This window comes from Numida meleagris, chromosome 17 (assembly GCF_002078875.1).
Source record: "Numida meleagris isolate 19003 breed g44 Domestic line chromosome 17, NumMel1.0, whole genome shotgun sequence".
Lineage (NCBI taxonomy): Eukaryota > Metazoa > Chordata > Aves > Galliformes > Numididae > Numida > Numida meleagris.
The window spans coordinates 4,079,017-4,097,203 of NC_034425.1; the positions used below are offsets into that span (position 1 = coordinate 4,079,017).

An 18,187-nucleotide genomic window follows, 5' to 3' on the forward strand; every position below is an offset into this window, starting at 1 on the left:
CGGTGCTGGCGGGGCTGAGCTGGGTGTCCCTGTTCCTGCGTCCATGTCCAGCAGCAGAAATAGCCAGGGCTCTATTAGCGGCAGCGCTGAGAAAAGGAAATGTGGTTTCCTACATCTCTGCCCCAAGGTCGATTTAACCCAGAATAAAACCTCGAAGCTTTTGAAGCTTCTCGTCCCCGGGGACGATGGTGAGGAGTGAGCGGGTGAAACTGGGCACCGGCCTCAAAGGTGCTGGTGATGTGCAGGGGGGAGGATCAGGCCCACTTGTTCCCTTTGGGGGAAAAAAAAAAAAAGGCTTGGAAGGAGAAGATCCCCTTTTCGGTGGACAGATTGGTTTTGCCTTGGGATGGATGCGGTGGACGGACGGGGCCCTTTCGGCCCATGGGACACAGTGACACAGACACAGGGCACCCACTCGCAGCGGGGAGAGCGCGGACCCCACGGCGCGGCTCCCGGATCCCCGCGGGGGCAGCGGGCGGCCCCGAGCCCCCCCCTCCAGGCGGCAAAGGGCGGAGCGGGCGGGCGGGGCGCGGTGTCCTCCCGCCCCATCCCGCCCGTGGGGCCGCTGGGTCGGGGCGCGCAGGGATGGAGGGTGCGCCCGGGAGAGCCCCGCCGGTCCCGTCCGCCGCCACCGCCGCGGCTCTGCGGTTGGCGTTGGCCGTGCCGGGTTTGCCCGACGGTCCTTTCGGTTGCCCCATCTGCTTGGATCTGCTGAAGGACCCGGTGACGGTGCCGTGCGGCCATAACTTCTGCCAGGGCTGCCTGGGGAAGCTCCGCGGGAGGACGGGCCCCCCCGACGGGGCGGCGGGCGGGGCGGCACGCTGCCCGCTCTGCCAGGAGCCCTTCCCGGCGGCTCTGCGGCTCAGCAAGAACCGCGCCCTGTGCGAGGTGCTGCCGCTGCTGGGGGCCGCCGGGGCCGCGACATCCCCCGACGGCGCGGGGTCCCCCCCGGCTATCCCATCCCCCCAGCCCGGGGCCGGATCCCCCCCCGATAGCGCGGGGTTCAGCGGAACGAGACCCACCGGAGCCGGGTCCTCGCCCTCCGGGATGGCACCGGGAGCCGAAGAGGAGCCGGAGGGAGAAGCGGAGCTGGAGGAGGGGGCTGCGGCGGTGCTGTGCGATGTGTGCCCCGAGGGGAGTCGGGCGGCGGCGGCCCGCTCGTGCCTGGTGTGCCTGGCGTCCTTCTGCGGGGCCCACCTGGAGCCCCACCGCCGCTCCCCCGCGTTCCGCTCGCACCGCCTCGTAGCCCCGTTGCGGCGCTTGGAAGAAGGGCTGTGCCCGCGGCACCTGCAGCCCCTCGACGGCTTCTGCCGGGCCGAGCAGACCTGCGTGTGCGCCCGCTGCCGCGCCCACGAGCACCGCGGCCACGACGTGGTGCCCCTCGAGAAGGAGCGAGAGCTCAAGGAGGTGCGTGGGGGGCGAAGGGTGGGCGGCCCACCCCCCGGCGGAGGGGGTCGAGGGGTGTAATCGTGGGCCTGCGTGGGGAACCCGACCCCGTGGAGGAGCTCAGCCCAGCACAGGGGTGGCACGGTGCCCCGTGCGTGCGGTGGGGAAGGGGCGTGGGGGGGATGGATGGGACCTTGCAGTCCCTATGGGTTTGGGGCTGGGGGTGAGGGCACCTGGGACCCCCCCACGCTCAGGTGCTGCACCGTGGTGGCTGCATGTCAGGGGAATAAAGCAGAGTGCTGTGTTATTGGGGTGGGGGTTGCACCCCATCCCCACGTGGGACCTCACCCCAGCACGTGGGCTGCTTGCATAGGGTGCTGCACCACTGCCCCATCACTGGGGCACTACACTCAGTCCTGCACTCTGCATGGGTTTGGGGCTGCAGCCATCAAGGGATCCCCGCCCCTGTGGGGTGCCTGCCTTCCCCGTCTCGTTCTCACAGCTCCATCAAGGCGGTTTTTCTCCTTGCCCTGGCTCGCTGCCCTCCCGCCTCTCCCGCTCCATGAGCCCTTTGTGTTGCTCCTTTTGGCAGCGGGGATTTTTTCCGTCACTCCCATTCCCAGATGCAGCTGAGTCACCTCCCAGGTTCGCACCCACGAACCTCCCCGTGGTTCTGGGCGCGGGGAGATGGAGCTGCCAAACTGGCGGCGTGGGGGCATCCCTGTCTCAGTGTGGGGCCATCAGGGACCTCGGCGGTGACCCCTTTCCCAGGAGGGCATGCAGACACCCAGCAGCAGCCCCAGGCTGGCTCCAGCTCCTTCGTGGGCTCTTGGGGCCACGGGGAAACCCTTCTATTAGTCATAGGGCCCTTGAAATAGAAAGCTGTCGCTTCTCAGCAGGCATTGCTCAGTGTCACTGCTGTCTGCGGGGTGGGAAGGAGGGACTGGGAAAGCTGCTCTTCCCTCTGCCCGGGCTGAGCACTGGAGGAAACCGGCCCAGTAACAGATGTGATGCTCCCCTGGCTCCCAAGGGGCTCCCAAGGGGCCTGTCCCCATGGCAAGCAGCAGGCTGAGGCTAACAATAGCCATCAGGAAGCACCATGCTTGAACAGTGCTTCCTTTGCATCCCAGCAGCACCTCGTGCTCCTGAGTTGTTTCGCTTTGCTCTTACAAGAAATGTCCCGGGAATGCAGTGCTGAGTTTCCGTACTGGAACCAGTTAGCTTTTTACAGCATGGGGACCTTGCTGAGCGTGTAGAAGAAGGGATGTTTGCAGGTTGGGTGGGTTTAGAGGATTGCACGTTGAGGAAATGGGGAAAATAACTTGTGATTCCTACGCACCCAATAGCAAAGCCATGGTTGGGGGGGAGGGGGCTGCAGCTGGGCTGGGTTTATCATTGTGCTCTGCTTCCCATGGATGTGGAGCTCAGCACTCGTCCTTTGTGCCTGCAGGCCCAGCAAGCCAAATTCCTCAGCAGTGTGGACAATGAGCTGGAGGAGCTGGCCGTCACCATCGCACAGACCAGGAAGATGGTGGAGCTCATTAAGGTGCCTGGAACGGCCGCGCTCCATTAACGGGGCACTGCTGGGAGCTGGGAGGGACCTGGGTACCCCCCTCCCCTGCTCGCGGTGATGCTGACTCCTCTCTCCTCGCGCTCAGGGTGTTGCCAGCAAGGAGAAGGAGCGGGTCGAGAAGCTCTTTGCAGAAGCCTCCGAGCTGCTGGCCACCTTCCAGAAGGAGGTGGCCGCCTTCATTGAGGACAGTGAGCGCTCCATGCTGGGGGAGGCCGAAGCCGACCTCCGCTGGAAGGAGGAGAGGCGAGCCAAGCTGGCCCAGGGCAAGCAGAACCTGGAGAACGTTCCCAGCACCGACACCATCTACTTCCTCCAGGTGTGTGGTGGGCACGGGGGCGGAGAAGGAGCAGGTGATGTCTGTTGGGTTTGGCCCCGCATCACGCAGAGCTGGGCGCTGGGGGAATGTGAGGCTCTGGAGTCTCCCTCCTGTTTGCAGCATCCTCTCGTCTCCCATTGCTGCAGGACTGGGCTGGGCTGGGCTGCTAGAACTTTGTCCTCCATTACCCCCACCTCCACCGTGGCCAGGACTGCAGCCCAGGCTCAGTACCTAGGCTTGGGGTTGGGGTACCCCACTGCCCCATGCAGTATTCCTCGATGTTTTGAGGAGGAGACGCTGCTCTTCAGATGGGCATGGCCTGAGCCTGGGTTTGAAAGAGAGCGAGGAGAAGGAGCCAGGGACACGTGGCCGCTCTCCTCCCTTCTGCAAGGCTGCTTTGGGGCCAAGTCCTGCGAGCTGCCAGTTCCCAAATCCTCCGGGGCTGGGTGGGGTTGCGGAACAAGAGGCAGCTTCGGCTTGTTTGAAACCTCCTGAAACTCTGTCTTTTTGGCTCAGGAGTTTCAAGCCTTAAAAATAGCCATGGAAGACAACCTCTCTCCGGCTCCGAGCTTCCAGAACGAGCTCAACTTCACCAAGTGCTCCCAAGCCGTCTGCGCCGTCAAGGATGCGCTGTCAGCCGCCTGCAAAAGCCAGTGGGACTGTTTGCAGGGGAAAGGAGTGGATGGGATGAGCTTCCCGAAGATGGAGGAAGGTCTGTGCCCACCTGGCCCCATGCCCATGTGGGGAGCCCAAGTGTGCATCCTCCTGGCGGGGCCGGGAGATGCCTGTGGGGTTGGGGGTTCCTGGAGGTGCTGGCCCCACTCCCGGGCTTGGTTACACAATCACTGTCTGTGCTAACGCCTCCTCCTTGAGGTTTTATGAATTTTTCCACGGAGACCAAAGACTTGAGAGGCAACAAACAGCTTGAGAGCTAGGCACAGCCCTGTGGGAGGGGGCAAGTGGCCAAAGCGCCGTGAAAGGGGACTGTTCCTTCCCAGGACAGACAGCCCCCTTCATCGGACAGGCTGCGGGCTCCCAGAGCTGCAAGGTTAGAAACCACAGCGGCTGGAGGTCCAGGATGCTCCCTCCTGTGCTCTCGTTTAGGCTGAGCTCCCTCCTGTCCCTCATTTTCCTGAATGCCAATGGGGCCGCAGGGCTGATGCTTCAGGAGTGCCTTGGTTGGTGGCAGCACTTTTGCTGTGACAAACCTTTCTGTCTCTGTTTTTTTCCCAGCGATGACCAAGTCTCAATTTCCAGACAAGTCGAACAATCCCGCCTGCCTGGAGAGCCGTGATTACTTCCTGAAATGTAAGCGCTGGGGTTTTGCTTTGACAGTTGTTGCTATGGTCCATCCTCTGTCCCACTGGCCCCACTGCTGCGTGCCAGAGGAAATATTGCTCAGCTAACGGGGAAGTCTCCTCGCTTTCCTGACAACGGCCATAATCTATTTAGGTGATTTTTTTCCCCAGCCTGTGGTTCTGCCAAAGCAGCTGCCAAGGGGCTGTGAGCACACCATATAATTTCTGCTGCCTTCCAGCAAATTGGATCCTGTGCTAAATTAGATCAGGGTTGGTGCATCTGCTTTGGGTCGGACACTGGTCAGCATCAGTTGCGTGATGCAGAGGGGTAATTCGGGGGCTGTGCAAGAAGAGGAAGGTCTAAAATGAGGCAGGAGATGAGAGAGCCTCCCTGGAGCTGGAGAGGAAGGGAGACAAAGCTCTCCTGTCTTCTTGGCCTCTCTGGTTGCCTACCGCCTGCTTTCACATGGGATGTTCCTACCGCTGCTCTGTCAGGTGGGTTCCCTGATGTCTGATAACACGGCTGAGCTCATTTTGCAGCCCACCTGCTCTCCCCTCTGCCCAGTGACCTGTTTTCATCTGTGTATGGGAGTGCCACAGCTTTGAGCACCCTTATCCTCAACAGCTGAAATCAGCCATGGGGTTTTTACACTGTCTAATGGCAATAGGACAATGGGGAATGGCTTTAATCTAAAAGAGAAGAGATTTGGGTTAGATGTTAGCAAGAAATTCTTTACTCAGAGGGAAGTGAGGCCATGGCACTGCCCAGAGCTGCGAGTGCCCCATCCCTGGTGGTGCCTGAGGCTGTGGATGGTCTCCAGGCAGCCTGAGCTGGAGGGGTCCTTTAAGGATGAGATGGATGGAGGATGACCTTTAAGGCCCTCTCCAACCTGAGCCATTCTGTGATTCTGTGATTTAAAAGGAAGAGGACAGGGCGAAGGCTTAAGGATGCTGCAGAAGCTGAGCCAATGGGAGTCAAAAAAGAGCATGGGAATTGCTGAGTGCTGGAGCAGGGGGGGCTGAGGGAATTTCCTCTCTCCTCATCCTCCTGTCTTCTCCCTGCCCCACACAGTTGCCTTCATCATCGACCTGGACAGCGACACGGCTGACAAGTTCATCCAGCTCTTTGGCACCAAGGGAGCCAAGCGGGTGCTCTGCCCCATCCCCTACCCGGAGAGCCCGACCCGTTTCATCAACTGCGAGCAAGTGCTGGGCGTGAACCTCATGAACCGGGGCAACTACTACTGGGAGGTGGAGCTCATCGATGGCTGGGTCAGCATCGGCGTCATCGCCGAGGTCTTCAACCCGCAGGACACCTACGACCACAGCCGCCTGGGCCGCAACACGTGGTCCTGCTGCCTGCAATGGAACGGGCAGAACTACGCCGCCTGGTTCGGCGGCTTAGAGTCTGTCATCCAGCAGCCGTTTTTCCACACGATCGGGGTCTTCTTGGAGTATTCGGAGAAGGCTTTGACCTTCTATGGTGTCAAGGACTCCAAGATGACCTGCCTGAAGCAGCTCAAGGCCTGCTCTTTCGGGAAGGCCCAGTCGGACCCTTTCCAGCACAAGATCAACCAGCAGTTTGCCGCTCTGTTCTCCTTCAAGCTGAAACCGGCCTTCTTCCTGGAGAGCGTCGATGCCCACCTGCAGATCGGGCCGCTGAAGAAGGATTGTGTTTCAGTGCTGAAGCGCAGGTAACTGCCCCAGGAGAAGGCCCAGCGGAGCCCTTCCTGCAGCGCACACATCATGGCTTCCCTCCGTACATCGGGGGTTGCGGTGCAGCCCCTCTTGGCGAAGCACTTTCCAGAACTGCAGCTGCACCATGGGTTGGAAGAGGCCTTCAAGATCGCTGAGCGTCAACCTGACTGACTGTCACCTGGAGTCCCACTGCCAACCCGCATCCCAGCGCTAACCCGTGTCCAAAGCCTCTCGATGCCCATCAGTGCCACAAACAAGAAGTGGGGATCTCTGCATCCCTCGTGTTTGGCACGCTGTGGAAAAGCCGTGCTCCCTCCTACATGTGCTGGAGCCTTGGGCTCTTCCGCACCGCGTCCAAACATCGCTGCTGGGAGAAGGAAGAGACTTGCTGAGGAACGCCAGCATCACTCGGAGCACAGAGCAGTTCTGAGGATGTGCTTGTAGTAGGCACGTTCTTTGGGAATTGCTGGCAGAAGCCTTACGGTCAAATTTCCCCTCACGTTTTTGATGACCCTGCTATTTTAGGGGATTTTGACACTGTTAAGCTCCCAGTTCTTCAAGCACCCTGGGCACACCTGAGCTGTAAATGCACCCTGTAGCTTAGAGAGCCTTCCAAACAACAACGAGGTGCCACAAGTATGTCCCAGGGGCAGGCGGCATTTCTTAGGCGCATCGATAGAAGTCAATCATTAAATCCCTTAAAACACCAGGAACGAGTAATAATTAACAACAACTGCTCTCAAGCCCGTATCCCATCTGGGAAAGGTGGAGGCTTCTGGCACAGTGCCCATTCACGTGCCCTATAGGAGCTTTTCCAGCTCTGCCCTGACCACGCTGCAGAGGCGGCACAGTGCGGCTCCTGTCTCAGCCCACCCTGCCTTCCTCTGAGTTTATTTTTCCTGGGCTTAGTTTGCTACCTACCTCCCAAGGCTCGCTTTACAGAATCGTAATGCTGGGTAATAGAGACCTAAAGAGAAAAAGGTATGGGGCAGGTTTCTTTGCTGGCGTGAATGAGTCAGTGATGACGCACCAGCGGTCAACAGGGGTGGAAAAACGGCCCGTTGAGCTAAATATACAAAATATATATATATGTATTCCCCAGAGGATAAGCTGGAAGTCATAGTGATCTATTCAAAGGGAGCCAAGGGAAAAAAAACCAATGTGAAAAACAGGCAGGCGTAAAGCCAAGACGGTTAGAGCTATAGCCACGTTTACATAAACACTGCGGCTCGGAGAGCTCCTGTTGCCGGTGAGTGGGTGTACTTTGCCCACAGAGGTGCCAGTCCCCAGCAAACAGCTGCTGCTTTCAGCCCTCAAATGGAGCTGAGGGAACTGAATGCAGCAATCTGACCCCAGGGCAGGACAGGAGTATTAGTACACATCCACTGGGATGTGCCCGAAACCGCTCCTACTCCTCTGCTCCTCCTGAAGAAAAGGGGAGTAGGACTTCCAGTGCTACATCTCTGGATGAAATCACCATGGCCAGGGGGAACACTGCCCAGAGGGGAATTCACTCCCTGTGTCCTGAGTTCCTACCTCGGAAATGCTTTGTTTCACTCGTGCCAGCCTCCTGCAAAACAGCCTCTGCACGAGGCAGTGGAAGTGACACAGTGCAAGCATCGGGGCTGCGTGGTTAGCAGCAGAGGACTCAGTGTCAGCAGTGCCTTGCCAGATAAGAAGCCTGGAGACGTGCAGCAGCGATGTGCTGGGAGGAAGAGGAAGGTAACCCTGATCTGCACTACACGTCTGTGGGAAGAGATCTGGCATGTGGGCTGTGTCTGGGCCCCAAGTGTCATTTATTCAGGCAAAAATCCTACCGTTCGCTGCAAGGAGTTTTGCCAGAGTAAACAGAGCGGATCTGGTTCTTTGCCCCGTTTTGTTCGGCCGTGGGCGGATGGATGGCTCCCTGGGGGAACGGAGCGCTCCAGCCGCGATCCCTCCCTTCCCCACTTTGCCCAAACTGAAGCTGCAAGATTCTGCTCCTTGCAGCTTTCAGCTGGTTCGTTGGGATCCTGTGCTTTTCCTTTTCCATCCCTGCAGCCCCAGGGGAGCAGCACCGGGAGCCTGGGCTTTGCTTCTGCTGCTTCTCGCAGTGAGAGCATCGCTCGATTCCTCCTGCCCCATAGCTGGGTGCTGATGTGCAGCTCACAGAGGGGTCGGGAGGGCTCCTATATATGTGTTACAAACCCTCTCCTTCCTGCTGCTTCATATCCAGGCTGGAGGTGCTGGTGGTTTAAAGCATAAAGCAAATCCTGACCAACATAAGATGGGGGCTCCCACCCCCAGGTGTTGGATCAGAGTTTGCTCTGTGTTGCCAATAATTTGGGGTGTAAACTGGAATGATTGGGAAATGTGCACTATGCCGGCCTTGGACCTCTGATTTTTTTTGCTGCGAGCACCATGCGTGGTGAGTTTAGATAGATAGCACTTTGCAATTTAAACAGCCTTTCCGTGCTCCTTCGAGTTATTTTTTGCTGTCACAGAGTGTTCCTCTTTTTAATTAGATTTTTTAAATATACAGTTATTATAGAATCTCTTACAGTGTGTGAAGAAACTGTAACAGAATAATATAATGGTGATAGAGACTTATGATTTGCCATTAAATGTTACACCAACATAGCTGTGGGTTGTCTTTCCTTTAAATACCAAACCACTACAGTTGTCCCATTATCCTTTGCTTATTTTTTCTGTGTCCTGTACATCCGGCAGAAAATAACAGAGATTTTATTTTCCAAGCGTGTCTGCAGGGTTTGTGCCAAGCACACGTTTTTTTTTATTGCTTGACTACAAAAGGAGCGGAAGAATCCTGGAATCCAACAGCAATATTGTCAGTCCTGGGCAGTTCAAAACAATGAATTGTCTCAGTTCTCTCTGCCTCTCTTCTCCTTCTGTCCTTGACTTGGAAATAACAAAGTTGAACAGATTAGACATTTTTTCCTTAGCGTTTTCATCTGTATACATTTCCATGAAACAAGGAGTTCTGGGGCTTCCCGTGCACGCCAGCGCTTCTTAAAATGAGGGCTGAGTTTCTTAATACCAAATGTCAGCTGGAGCTATGAGAAGAACATTATCGGGCAAGCATTAGCTCATGAGAAGTGGCTGGGAGCTCTGGGGGAAGCTGTGTGGATGTGTGCTGCTGACTTTAATAGGAGAGGAATCGGGACTGTTTGTTATAAGCATTTCTTAAAAGGGAAGCTTACAACTTATTAAAAAAGCGGATATGAAAGGCACAAACTTGTGCTTTTCTTGCCAAGAACTGTACAGATTATGTCACTGAGTTTATTTAAATCTGGTTTCCATTATGTAGCTTTTCTATTTCCCCGCTGCCCCTGGGGATTTGCAGGCACTGAGCTGGGGCTGGGCTGCAAACCCTTCAGGGAAAGCTCAAATCCACATAAAAATATGTAAGTTAGGCTAATATCGGCTCTTAATACCTGTTCATGCATTATGCTGCTTATTGATATGAGTTCCTCAAAACATTTGATTAATTTTGCAGTGGTTTTATTTTTAACAAAGTTATGCAAGCGTTGTTATTGTTTTAAGAGTTATTTCCAGTTGGAGGCGGTGGGTTATACCCAAACTACAGCTGTGCCAACACCACAGATATTTTCCTATTCCCAGATTTTCTCTCGTCCACAAGAAGAGGCAGATTTCTGTCTTGTCTATTGGGTGTCTTTTTGGTCCCTCCAGTTTAACCCCTACAGGGGTAATTGTAGGAACCCACAGCACGGTGCACACCCAATATTGGGCTCAGGTGTCTGAAACACAAAATGGGCATTGAGCATGAATTTTAAAAGCCTGGAAACAGAGGGAGAACCTTTGCTGTTAAAGGGGTTAAGCCTCAGTTTGTGCGTAGTGCCACCAAATTCATGGGATTTTTATTCTGAGCGCTGAAAAGAACGTGCAAACCGCAGTGAAATATAACATTTTGAAAGGGAAAAAAAGGGAATTTGGAGGCAGTCAGGGCACTGGGCAAACTCCCCATGCTTTCTTTGTGGGCACTGTGGTGTCATCTAAAATAGGAAGCTGGGGAAAGCACTGCCAAGTCACGCAGGCTGCAAATAACTTAAATCATTTTATTATATATGGTCAGAGGGCCGCGTAATCGGGTGATTAATGGGTCGGTAAATAGGTTTTCCCAAAAAGGAGACTGGCTCTTTGGATTATGCAGCGAAAAGTTAGCGCAATCCCAGCAGCTGGCTTTAGCTCAGTAATTAATACTGATATTAATTGCAGGGGAGGTGAGTGAAGCAGTGAGACATGACTCTGGGCAGAAGGAGGGGTGAAAACATCCCTCAAACAGTTACCTCCCCCCCAACCCCCCCCAAAATGGCTGCTGAGAGGGGACTACAACTCCCAGCATGCCTCGCGCGCAGCGGCCCGCCCCGTCGGCTCCTTCTCCGCGCAGGCGCAGAGCGGCCCAGGCGTTGCGAGGGGGCGGTGGCGGCGGCGGCCATGGCGCTGAACAGGAACCACTCGGAGGGCGGCGGCGTCATCGTGAACAACAGCGAGAGGTGAGGCAGTGAGGGGCCGTGTCCCTCTTCTCTCTCCTTCTCCAGTCCCTTTCCGCCGAAGATGGCGGGGGGCGGCCTTCTCCTCGCTCCCCTCAGAGGGGGGAGGGTCACGTGGTGCTGAGGGGCTCTCGCCCCCTCCACCCCCCCCCGCCATGTTGGGGTTTAACCCTTCGTGTGCCGGCGGGGTTGGCTCACCCCGTGCCTTCCCCTGTGCTGCAGCCCTAGGGCTCTGCCCCTCGCCTCGCCGTCCCCGTAGCCCCTGTTTCGTGGCCCTGCTTGGTTCTCCCTCCTCGCTCCCAGGTGGGGCTCAGGTCCCAGCCAGGTGCCCCTCCTGGCCTGCACCCAGGCCCCGTGCCGGCTTCTCCGTGCAGGCAGCACCCCGCTGGGTTCTGTGCCGGGAGGAGCTGGCGCTGGGCCCCGTTTGGGTCACAGGGTTGCGAGCGCTCAGCCCTGCTGTGTGTTCAGCAAATGGCAGCGGTGCTGGAAAAAGGTGCTGGGCCATAGCCATGGCAACAGCGAGCGCACAGGGCAGCCTGTGTGTGCCTGGCAGTGGGCTGTCCTCGAGGCCTCCGCCTGGCTGCGTGCCTCGCTGCGTGCCTTGCTCCTGACGTGGGAGTCACCTGCCTTGGGGACAAAGGGGCTTCTTTCCCCGAGGCCAGTTAAAAAAATGGGTGTAGGAGTTGTGTGCCTGGCTTCCGTTTGGGGTGGGAATCTTTGTAAAATGGAATAAACTCCAGTTGGCGGCTTAAACTCGCGTTTACTGAAAGCAGCGCTTGCGGTAGCTCGGTGCCGTGCCGCTCCCAGCTGCCGTCCCCTTGGATCAGAGGTTGCTACGGTGCAGCTGGCTGAGCAGCCAGGCACTCTGCTGCGGCCCAGGATGCTTGTGTTGCTTGATTCAGAGCGAGCAGAGCCTCTGTGCCCTTTTGTAGCTTTGCTGCAGGGCCAGGTGCTCCCTGGCTGAAGGGAAAGGCGAATGAATGAGTGGGGGTGGTAGCAGCTGCCAAACATGAACGTGCTCTGCTCTTCCACCATTAGGGATTGGTGTACCTGACGTGGATGCTGTCACATTAATACAATACCTCCTGCATCCATACGGTTGTATTGCATCAGTCTTACTCAGGTCAGTTTTTAATTGAGAATTAAGGAGTCAGCACAGGGACTCGGGCTTATAGAAGTCAAGTGGCAAGAGGAAGAATCCAGATCACATTTTAGTGACTGAGATGTGTTCTTGTGACCTTCAGTAGCCTCATTGCATAACCCAGCCTTAGGGGTTCCTGGTACCGCAGCCCTTCCTCTGTTGTGTTGCTTGCGGTGAACTAATTGAGGGAAATGATCCAGCAGAAATGCTGCATAATTTAAGAAATATATTGAGATCTTGATGAGTTTAATTGACTAGATTCACGGCCTGGCTGTGCAAACAGCAGTAGCTGTGTCAGCACACTGAAGAATGAACACAAGGCTGAGAACAAGCAGTCTGTACTACTGAAGTTGCTGCAAGCAGCAAAATAAAAAAGTGCAAGAGTGCAAGGCAGAGTGAACTTGTCTGCTGAACACTGGCCTGAGATTAAGCCAGTTTTGATAGGTCAGTAAACTGCATCCTGAACTTCTGCCCTGAGCTGTAACACTGTGCCTTTTCTGTCATCTTGTTTGCAGCGTTCTGATGACCTATGATCACGTAGAAATGACCTTCAGTGATATCGAACCGATGCCGGATGCATTCAAAGGGACCAAGAAAGGGAGTGTTTTCTTGACTCCCTACCGAGTAAGTAGCAGAAGGCATTAGGAGGAGATCAGTGCTCTTCATGATTCTGCAGTTTCATCCACTCTACAGTGCATGAAAGTCTGGATAATGTACTACTCCTTGAAGTACGGCTCATCCTCTCCCTGTGGGGTGCACTATGACTTCATTGCATATCCTATCTATTTGTCAAAAGATAATAAATCCGATTAGTGCTTACCTAGGCTGCTGTTTAGTCCATCAGGCGTCTTCAAGATTGGAAATTAGCAGTGGTCTGGAAATGCTGAATGGAACAGTTCAGCTGCTAAATCACAGCTGTGTGGAGCTGTGAGTTCTCTGAAAACTGAGAGGAGTATTATGTGAGCAACTGTAATCTCTCTGGAAGGCTTTATTGCCTTGAGGCATCTGTTTACCCTTGTGACTGTTCTGAGAAGCTTGGAGCTTGCAGAAATTACAAGGATCTTCACGAGTGGGAGGCGGTTTCAGTCCACGAGAAGTCTGTACAGATAATAAACGGGGGCAGTGTTTCCTGTTTGTTTTAAGCACCCTTTGTAATGTTATTTCCTTTTCAGCTTATCTTTGTATCCAAGGGAAAGGATGCTCTGCAGTCTTTTGGGATGGCCTTTTATTTGTTGAAAGACTGTGAGATTAAGCAGCCCGTGTTTGGAGCAAATTATATCAAGGGCACAGTGAAAGCAGAGGCAGGAGGTATGTATGGCACCGATGCAAAGTTGAACTAAGAAGCAGAACTTCTAGTTCGTAGTAAAGTAATTATTCAGTGTAATCTAAAGTGGGTACAGAATGCATAAGTTCTTGCAGTACTGCTAAAATGTGTTTTTCTCTTTGAAACCAGCAGCTAAAAATATTCCCCTTGTCTGCTCTGTACAGTTACAGTGAACAGATCTGTTCTGTAGCTGATCTCATTCCTGCCCTCTGTACAAAATTGTGAGTTCAGCCAGCCAAGTGATCTCACTGAGTAAACATCAGAGCAGGGAGCAGCCTGCAGCAGCAGCAGCGCTGAGGGCGTCGCTTGGCCTTGGTCAGTTGAGCTTCTCTCTTAATTGTGCATCCAGATCCTTCTGTGCCAAGCACTCGTGGTCTGTTCTGGACCTGTATGGATTTCGTGGTGCTACTCTCCAGCATCCATTTCTTGTGCATTTCTTCTTAGGGGAAGCATTGCTGTATTGTTTGGAAAATCATGGGTTATCTTGATCTTAGGGAATCTTCGAGGGCAGCTTCATGTCAAGTTCAATGAGAAGGTTGTGGTAGACTTTTTTCAAGAAGAAAATATTTTTATCACTGTCCAATGCTTCTACCTTTTACCAGGGCACTTATTTCATCCAGAGCCTGATGTATTCCGTTAGCTGTGGCCCTGCAGTCACAGTGCAGCACTCAGAGGACTTCAGCCTGTTACCCTGAGATCAGCGTTGTAGCTTCAGCATGGGAGCAAAACAGGACCATCAGCATGAGAGAAGAGCCGAGCAGTCAGGGCAAACACTGTAAACTGTGAAAGGCAAAGTGCTTTAGTGAAATCTCTGTGAGTTTCCCCCAGGGGCTGTCTTAGTTAATGAGGATGTTGCTGCAACAGCCAGAAGAGTCTGGCTTAGCTCAAAGGGCTCTTTTATCTACACGTCCCTGCTTCAGTACTGACACAGCTACTGCTTTGATGCATTGTTGGCACTCTGGGCTGTGCATGTTTTTCTTTTTTAGCCTGTAATAAGAGATGTTGCTAATTTATTTATTTTTTCTTTATTATCCCGACTCGAAATATTTTCTGTGAGCTCTAATGGATTTATGTAGTACGTGTTTTTTTCATTAAGCTCTTTGCTTCACTGGGCACTCAAAGTCCCAAACTAATTTGCGGCAGACAGTTAGGTGTAGTTGCAAAAACCTTTTTAGCAAACAGGATTAAGAGAATCCCTGTCTTCTGCACTAATCATGTACAAAGCTAGACTAAATCCAGCACTCCTGATCGCTTGGGCTGCTGGCAGCCTCTGTGATAACAGGCACAACTTCAGCAAGCTGTTGAATGTCTCCCTTATTGAAGGTTTTTTTTCTTCTTCAGGTATCTCTTGATCTGAAAATATTGTCCACTGTGAAATTTTCTGATACTGAGGGTCACTCTGCTGCTTTCTCTGCAGGTTTTTCTTGGATATTTGGGATACGCTCTTCAAAGAATTATAGGCAGGGCATCTGTAGCTGAAGCACAGAAGCTAAATAGGGTCAGAATGGCTTCTTCTTGTTTATGAATTCTGTCTTCTCTCCCTGCAGGCGGCTGGGAAGGATCTGCCACCTTCAAGATGACCTTTACAGCTGGGGGTGCTATTGAGTTTGGACAGCGTATGCTGCAGGTAGCATCCCAAGGTAGGGGAGCTCGTTGCTCTCTGCTGTTTGGTTTTGTGGTTTCAGGAGGCCTTGCAATGGCAGTTTTAAGCTGGGACATGTTGGATTCCAGTCTATGTGAATTTCAGGCTGTATCTGGAACTTACTTGCCTTAAAACAACACCTTTTTCACATCCAGCAAGCAGTGAGTTTATTAAGATTGGAACTTGCTGGGGTTTTTTTTTTGTTTTCTTTGGATTTCAGATAAGGACTCCTTAAGTTTGTTGTAGGTCTTGGCTTGCATTTTCTGCGAGCTTGGTGTTTTGATGAGGTGAACTTCTCTCTCCTTCTCCAGCCTCCAGAGGTGAAGTCCCCGGTGGAGCTTATGGCTATTCCTACATGCCAAATGGATCCTATGCTTTCGCACCACCTGTGGCGAATGGGGGCTATCCATACCCACCACCTCCTCCTGGTAAGTCTGGGAATCGCAGACGAGGGTTATTTTAGTTAACAAGAGTCCAAATAGCTGAAAAGAGGAAGAAACAAAATTGTTATGTTATCTTTGACGTTGGATCTGATGCCTTGTGCAGCTTTTGCTTCTGAGCTTAAGTATATTTGCCCTTAGCTTGTTTTGGCTGTATGTTGTGACTCCACCCGAAGTGGTTGAAGTCTTTTGCCACGTTATCTCCTTTCCTGACAGAGTTTTATCCTGCCCCCCCTGTGGGGGGTGCAGACATGGGTTACATGCATCTGCCACCCCCCCCGTACCCAGGGCCCATGGAGCCGCCCACTGGAGGTCCAGATCTGCCTTCCACTCCTGCAGGTAAGAAGTATCTTCAGGTGAATTTACTCACAACTGCTTCATAGTGCCTGCTGCAAAAGTTGGCAGGCGTTCTCTTGTTGCTTCTTGACAACAGCTGTGCAAAAATCTGTGTCAAATTATTGTTGACGAGATTGAGAACATGAAGCGTCAGTGTTATTGCTCAGAAAAAGTCAGGATTTTTTTTTCCCTCGTTGAGGTTTCATATCTGTAATGTCTTGGGGAACATGGAGTCAACTTGGAAACTCCAATTAAGTTGAAATTGTTTGGGAAGGAGTGGTTAGGGAGCTCCTCTGATCTCCAGCTCAGTCTGAAGGCCAGCCTGGTGCTCTCCAGTGCGGACACCATCTGCAGATACATTGTTTGTATTGTAGCTGCTTTGGAACTTGAGCATTGCTGAGATAGTGCTTTATTTATAACACTTAATGGCCAGGAGTACGTGGAATTGTGATTGTAAAAATTCCCCCTGTGCCACCAAATTTGTCACTTCTGTTTCTGTGACAGCTGAAGCAAAGGCTGCAGAAGCTGCTGCCAGTGCTTACTACAACCCAGTAAACCCACACAACGTCTACATGCCCACGGTAAGTGCTGAAATCAAATTTCCACAAGGATTTCTTAAGTGTGCGAGAGTCAGAATCGTGTACAAGTGACAAAGGTTTACAACTGCTGTGCTGTGTTAGCAGTTCTATGCAGCGACACAGCAAAGCGTGTCTGAATTGATTTGTTGCATGTTCTGTTTTGTTTTCCTTAGCCACCAACTCCTTTTACTGATCTCCTTTTACTGTCTTTACTTCAGGACCAGCCACCCCCTCCTCCGTACTTCCCACCAGAGGACAAGAAAAACCAATAAGCTACCACAGAACTTTCCCCACAACTCGTTGCTTTCTTACTTCCCACTTTGGCTGAATCTTGGGGCATGGTCCATAGCACTGAGGAGTAGAGCCTTACCTCAAGGCACGTAGCTTTCCTGGACTTTAGTGGTAGATATGAGCAGAGCAAGGGGAGAGATCTCAGCAGCCTGGCTTACCTCACAGAGCTCTGAGGGTTTGCAGTCCTGCCACAGTTTGCCCTTCTCCCTGTGCACGCCAACACTAGAACTGGAGGTTCTCTTTCTTACAGTTTCCTTTATGTCTCTTTCTTTTGATACTTAAATTATACCTCTTTAGAGGAAGCATCTGTTCCAGACTGATAATTAACAAGCTCATAACGTGGAAACAAGGCGCCTGGGAGCCTTGTCTTTACTTTGGGGTTCTGTGGACGCAGAGATGTCTCTAGGTATCCCTCTCAACCCGAAGCATCGTGTCCAACTTTTCCCTCTGCTACTGAAAAAGGGCTTCAGTGGGAACCTTAGGAATCTCAGAGGAAGTGGATGCTTATCATATTGTGCAGATATCTGTTAAACTTCTTTAGAAAAACAAGTTGTTCCTAACCGTCATAACAAATCTGATAGCCCTCCAGATTCTTCTGCTCTGCACTACAATGATGCTGACAAGCTTCCTTTTTTTTAAGAAAACAAAACTGCCCTTTGCAGGGCTGATCAGTAGCATCTGACTAGTTACAGATCACATGGGAACACTCATTTTCTCTTATCTCTTTTTTCCATTCCGTTATGTGGGCTTGAGATCACGAAGCCCTGAGTATTGTTCTTGTAGTCATTCATGCACTTTTTCTTTTCCCCCCCTGTAACACAAGTTACACTTTGGCCAGTGAAATAACTGCTGTGATTTAACTGGTGAATTAATAGCTAATGGGATGAAAGTAGATGCTTCTGCCCTGGAAACACTTGAGAGAATATACAGAAAGGTGGAAGTAGTCAGGTGTAACTGAGCTGTGCGGGTGGATGTTGTTTAATGCTGTTAGCGTTCCTGGGTCAGCTGTGAGTTTACTTCTCAGTAAGTTGAATGTCAACGCTTTGGGCTGAGGGTTCAGGCATTTTCCTTCCATAACATTGATCTCATTGCAAAGACTGTCATGCTCAGAACCTCTGCAGGACTGACCAGCGACCAGGCCGTGAAACTGCCTTGTACAAAGCTTTGCACCAATCAGATTTTCCTGACTTCTGACAGTGTTTGTGAGAGGGAAGATCCATCCCAGCAAGTGTGGAGAAAGATCACGTGCTAGGGAACTGCTGAGACTTGCTGCATGCAGCCTGCTTGGAGAGAAAAGGTCCACCTCTTGTTTTCTTTTTGTCTAGGTGATTAATCAGATCGCTGCTCTCTGTGCACTGACTTTTCTAGAATTGCTACTGCAGTGATGTAAAGAAATTGTTATTTTAAATATGCATATATATATATATTTATTTTGGAAATGTTTGATTAATATATTAATGTGAAATGACTTTTGAATGCAGATTTGTTTTGCCGAGACTGTGAAGTAAAGCGAAATCAGCTCGAAACTTAACGCTGTGTGTGATTGTGTATGTGAAGGGGCGTTTCTCTTGGCTTAGGCTTGCTTGGTGGAATGAGAATAAGGTGTTACATCTTCACAAATGCCCGTTTCCCAATTCCTGTTGGAAACTGGTG

The 18,187-nt window shown here is 52.5% G+C and overlaps 2 protein-coding genes across 2 annotated transcripts; both read left to right on the forward strand.

Annotated features, from left to right (window-relative positions):
* On the forward strand, positions 137-8,890 carry TRIM47 (tripartite motif containing 47). Its single transcript, XM_021415209.1, has 6 exons — positions 137-1,407; positions 2,837-2,932; positions 3,045-3,275; positions 3,792-3,987; positions 4,509-4,583; positions 5,646-8,890. The coding sequence occupies exons 1-6, from the start codon at positions 238-240 to the stop codon at positions 6,269-6,271; spliced, it is 2,394 nt and encodes a 797-aa protein (XP_021270884.1). The 5' UTR covers positions 137-237; the 3' UTR covers positions 6,272-8,890.
* Positions 10,639-18,065, forward strand: WBP2 (WW domain binding protein 2). Its single transcript, XM_021415216.1, has 8 exons — positions 10,639-10,785; positions 12,439-12,547; positions 13,096-13,231; positions 14,795-14,887; positions 15,201-15,317; positions 15,546-15,668; positions 16,170-16,246; positions 16,462-18,065. Exons 1-8 carry the CDS (start codon positions 10,727-10,729, stop codon positions 16,513-16,515), a joined length of 768 nt encoding a protein of 255 aa, XP_021270891.1. The 5' UTR covers positions 10,639-10,726; the 3' UTR covers positions 16,516-18,065.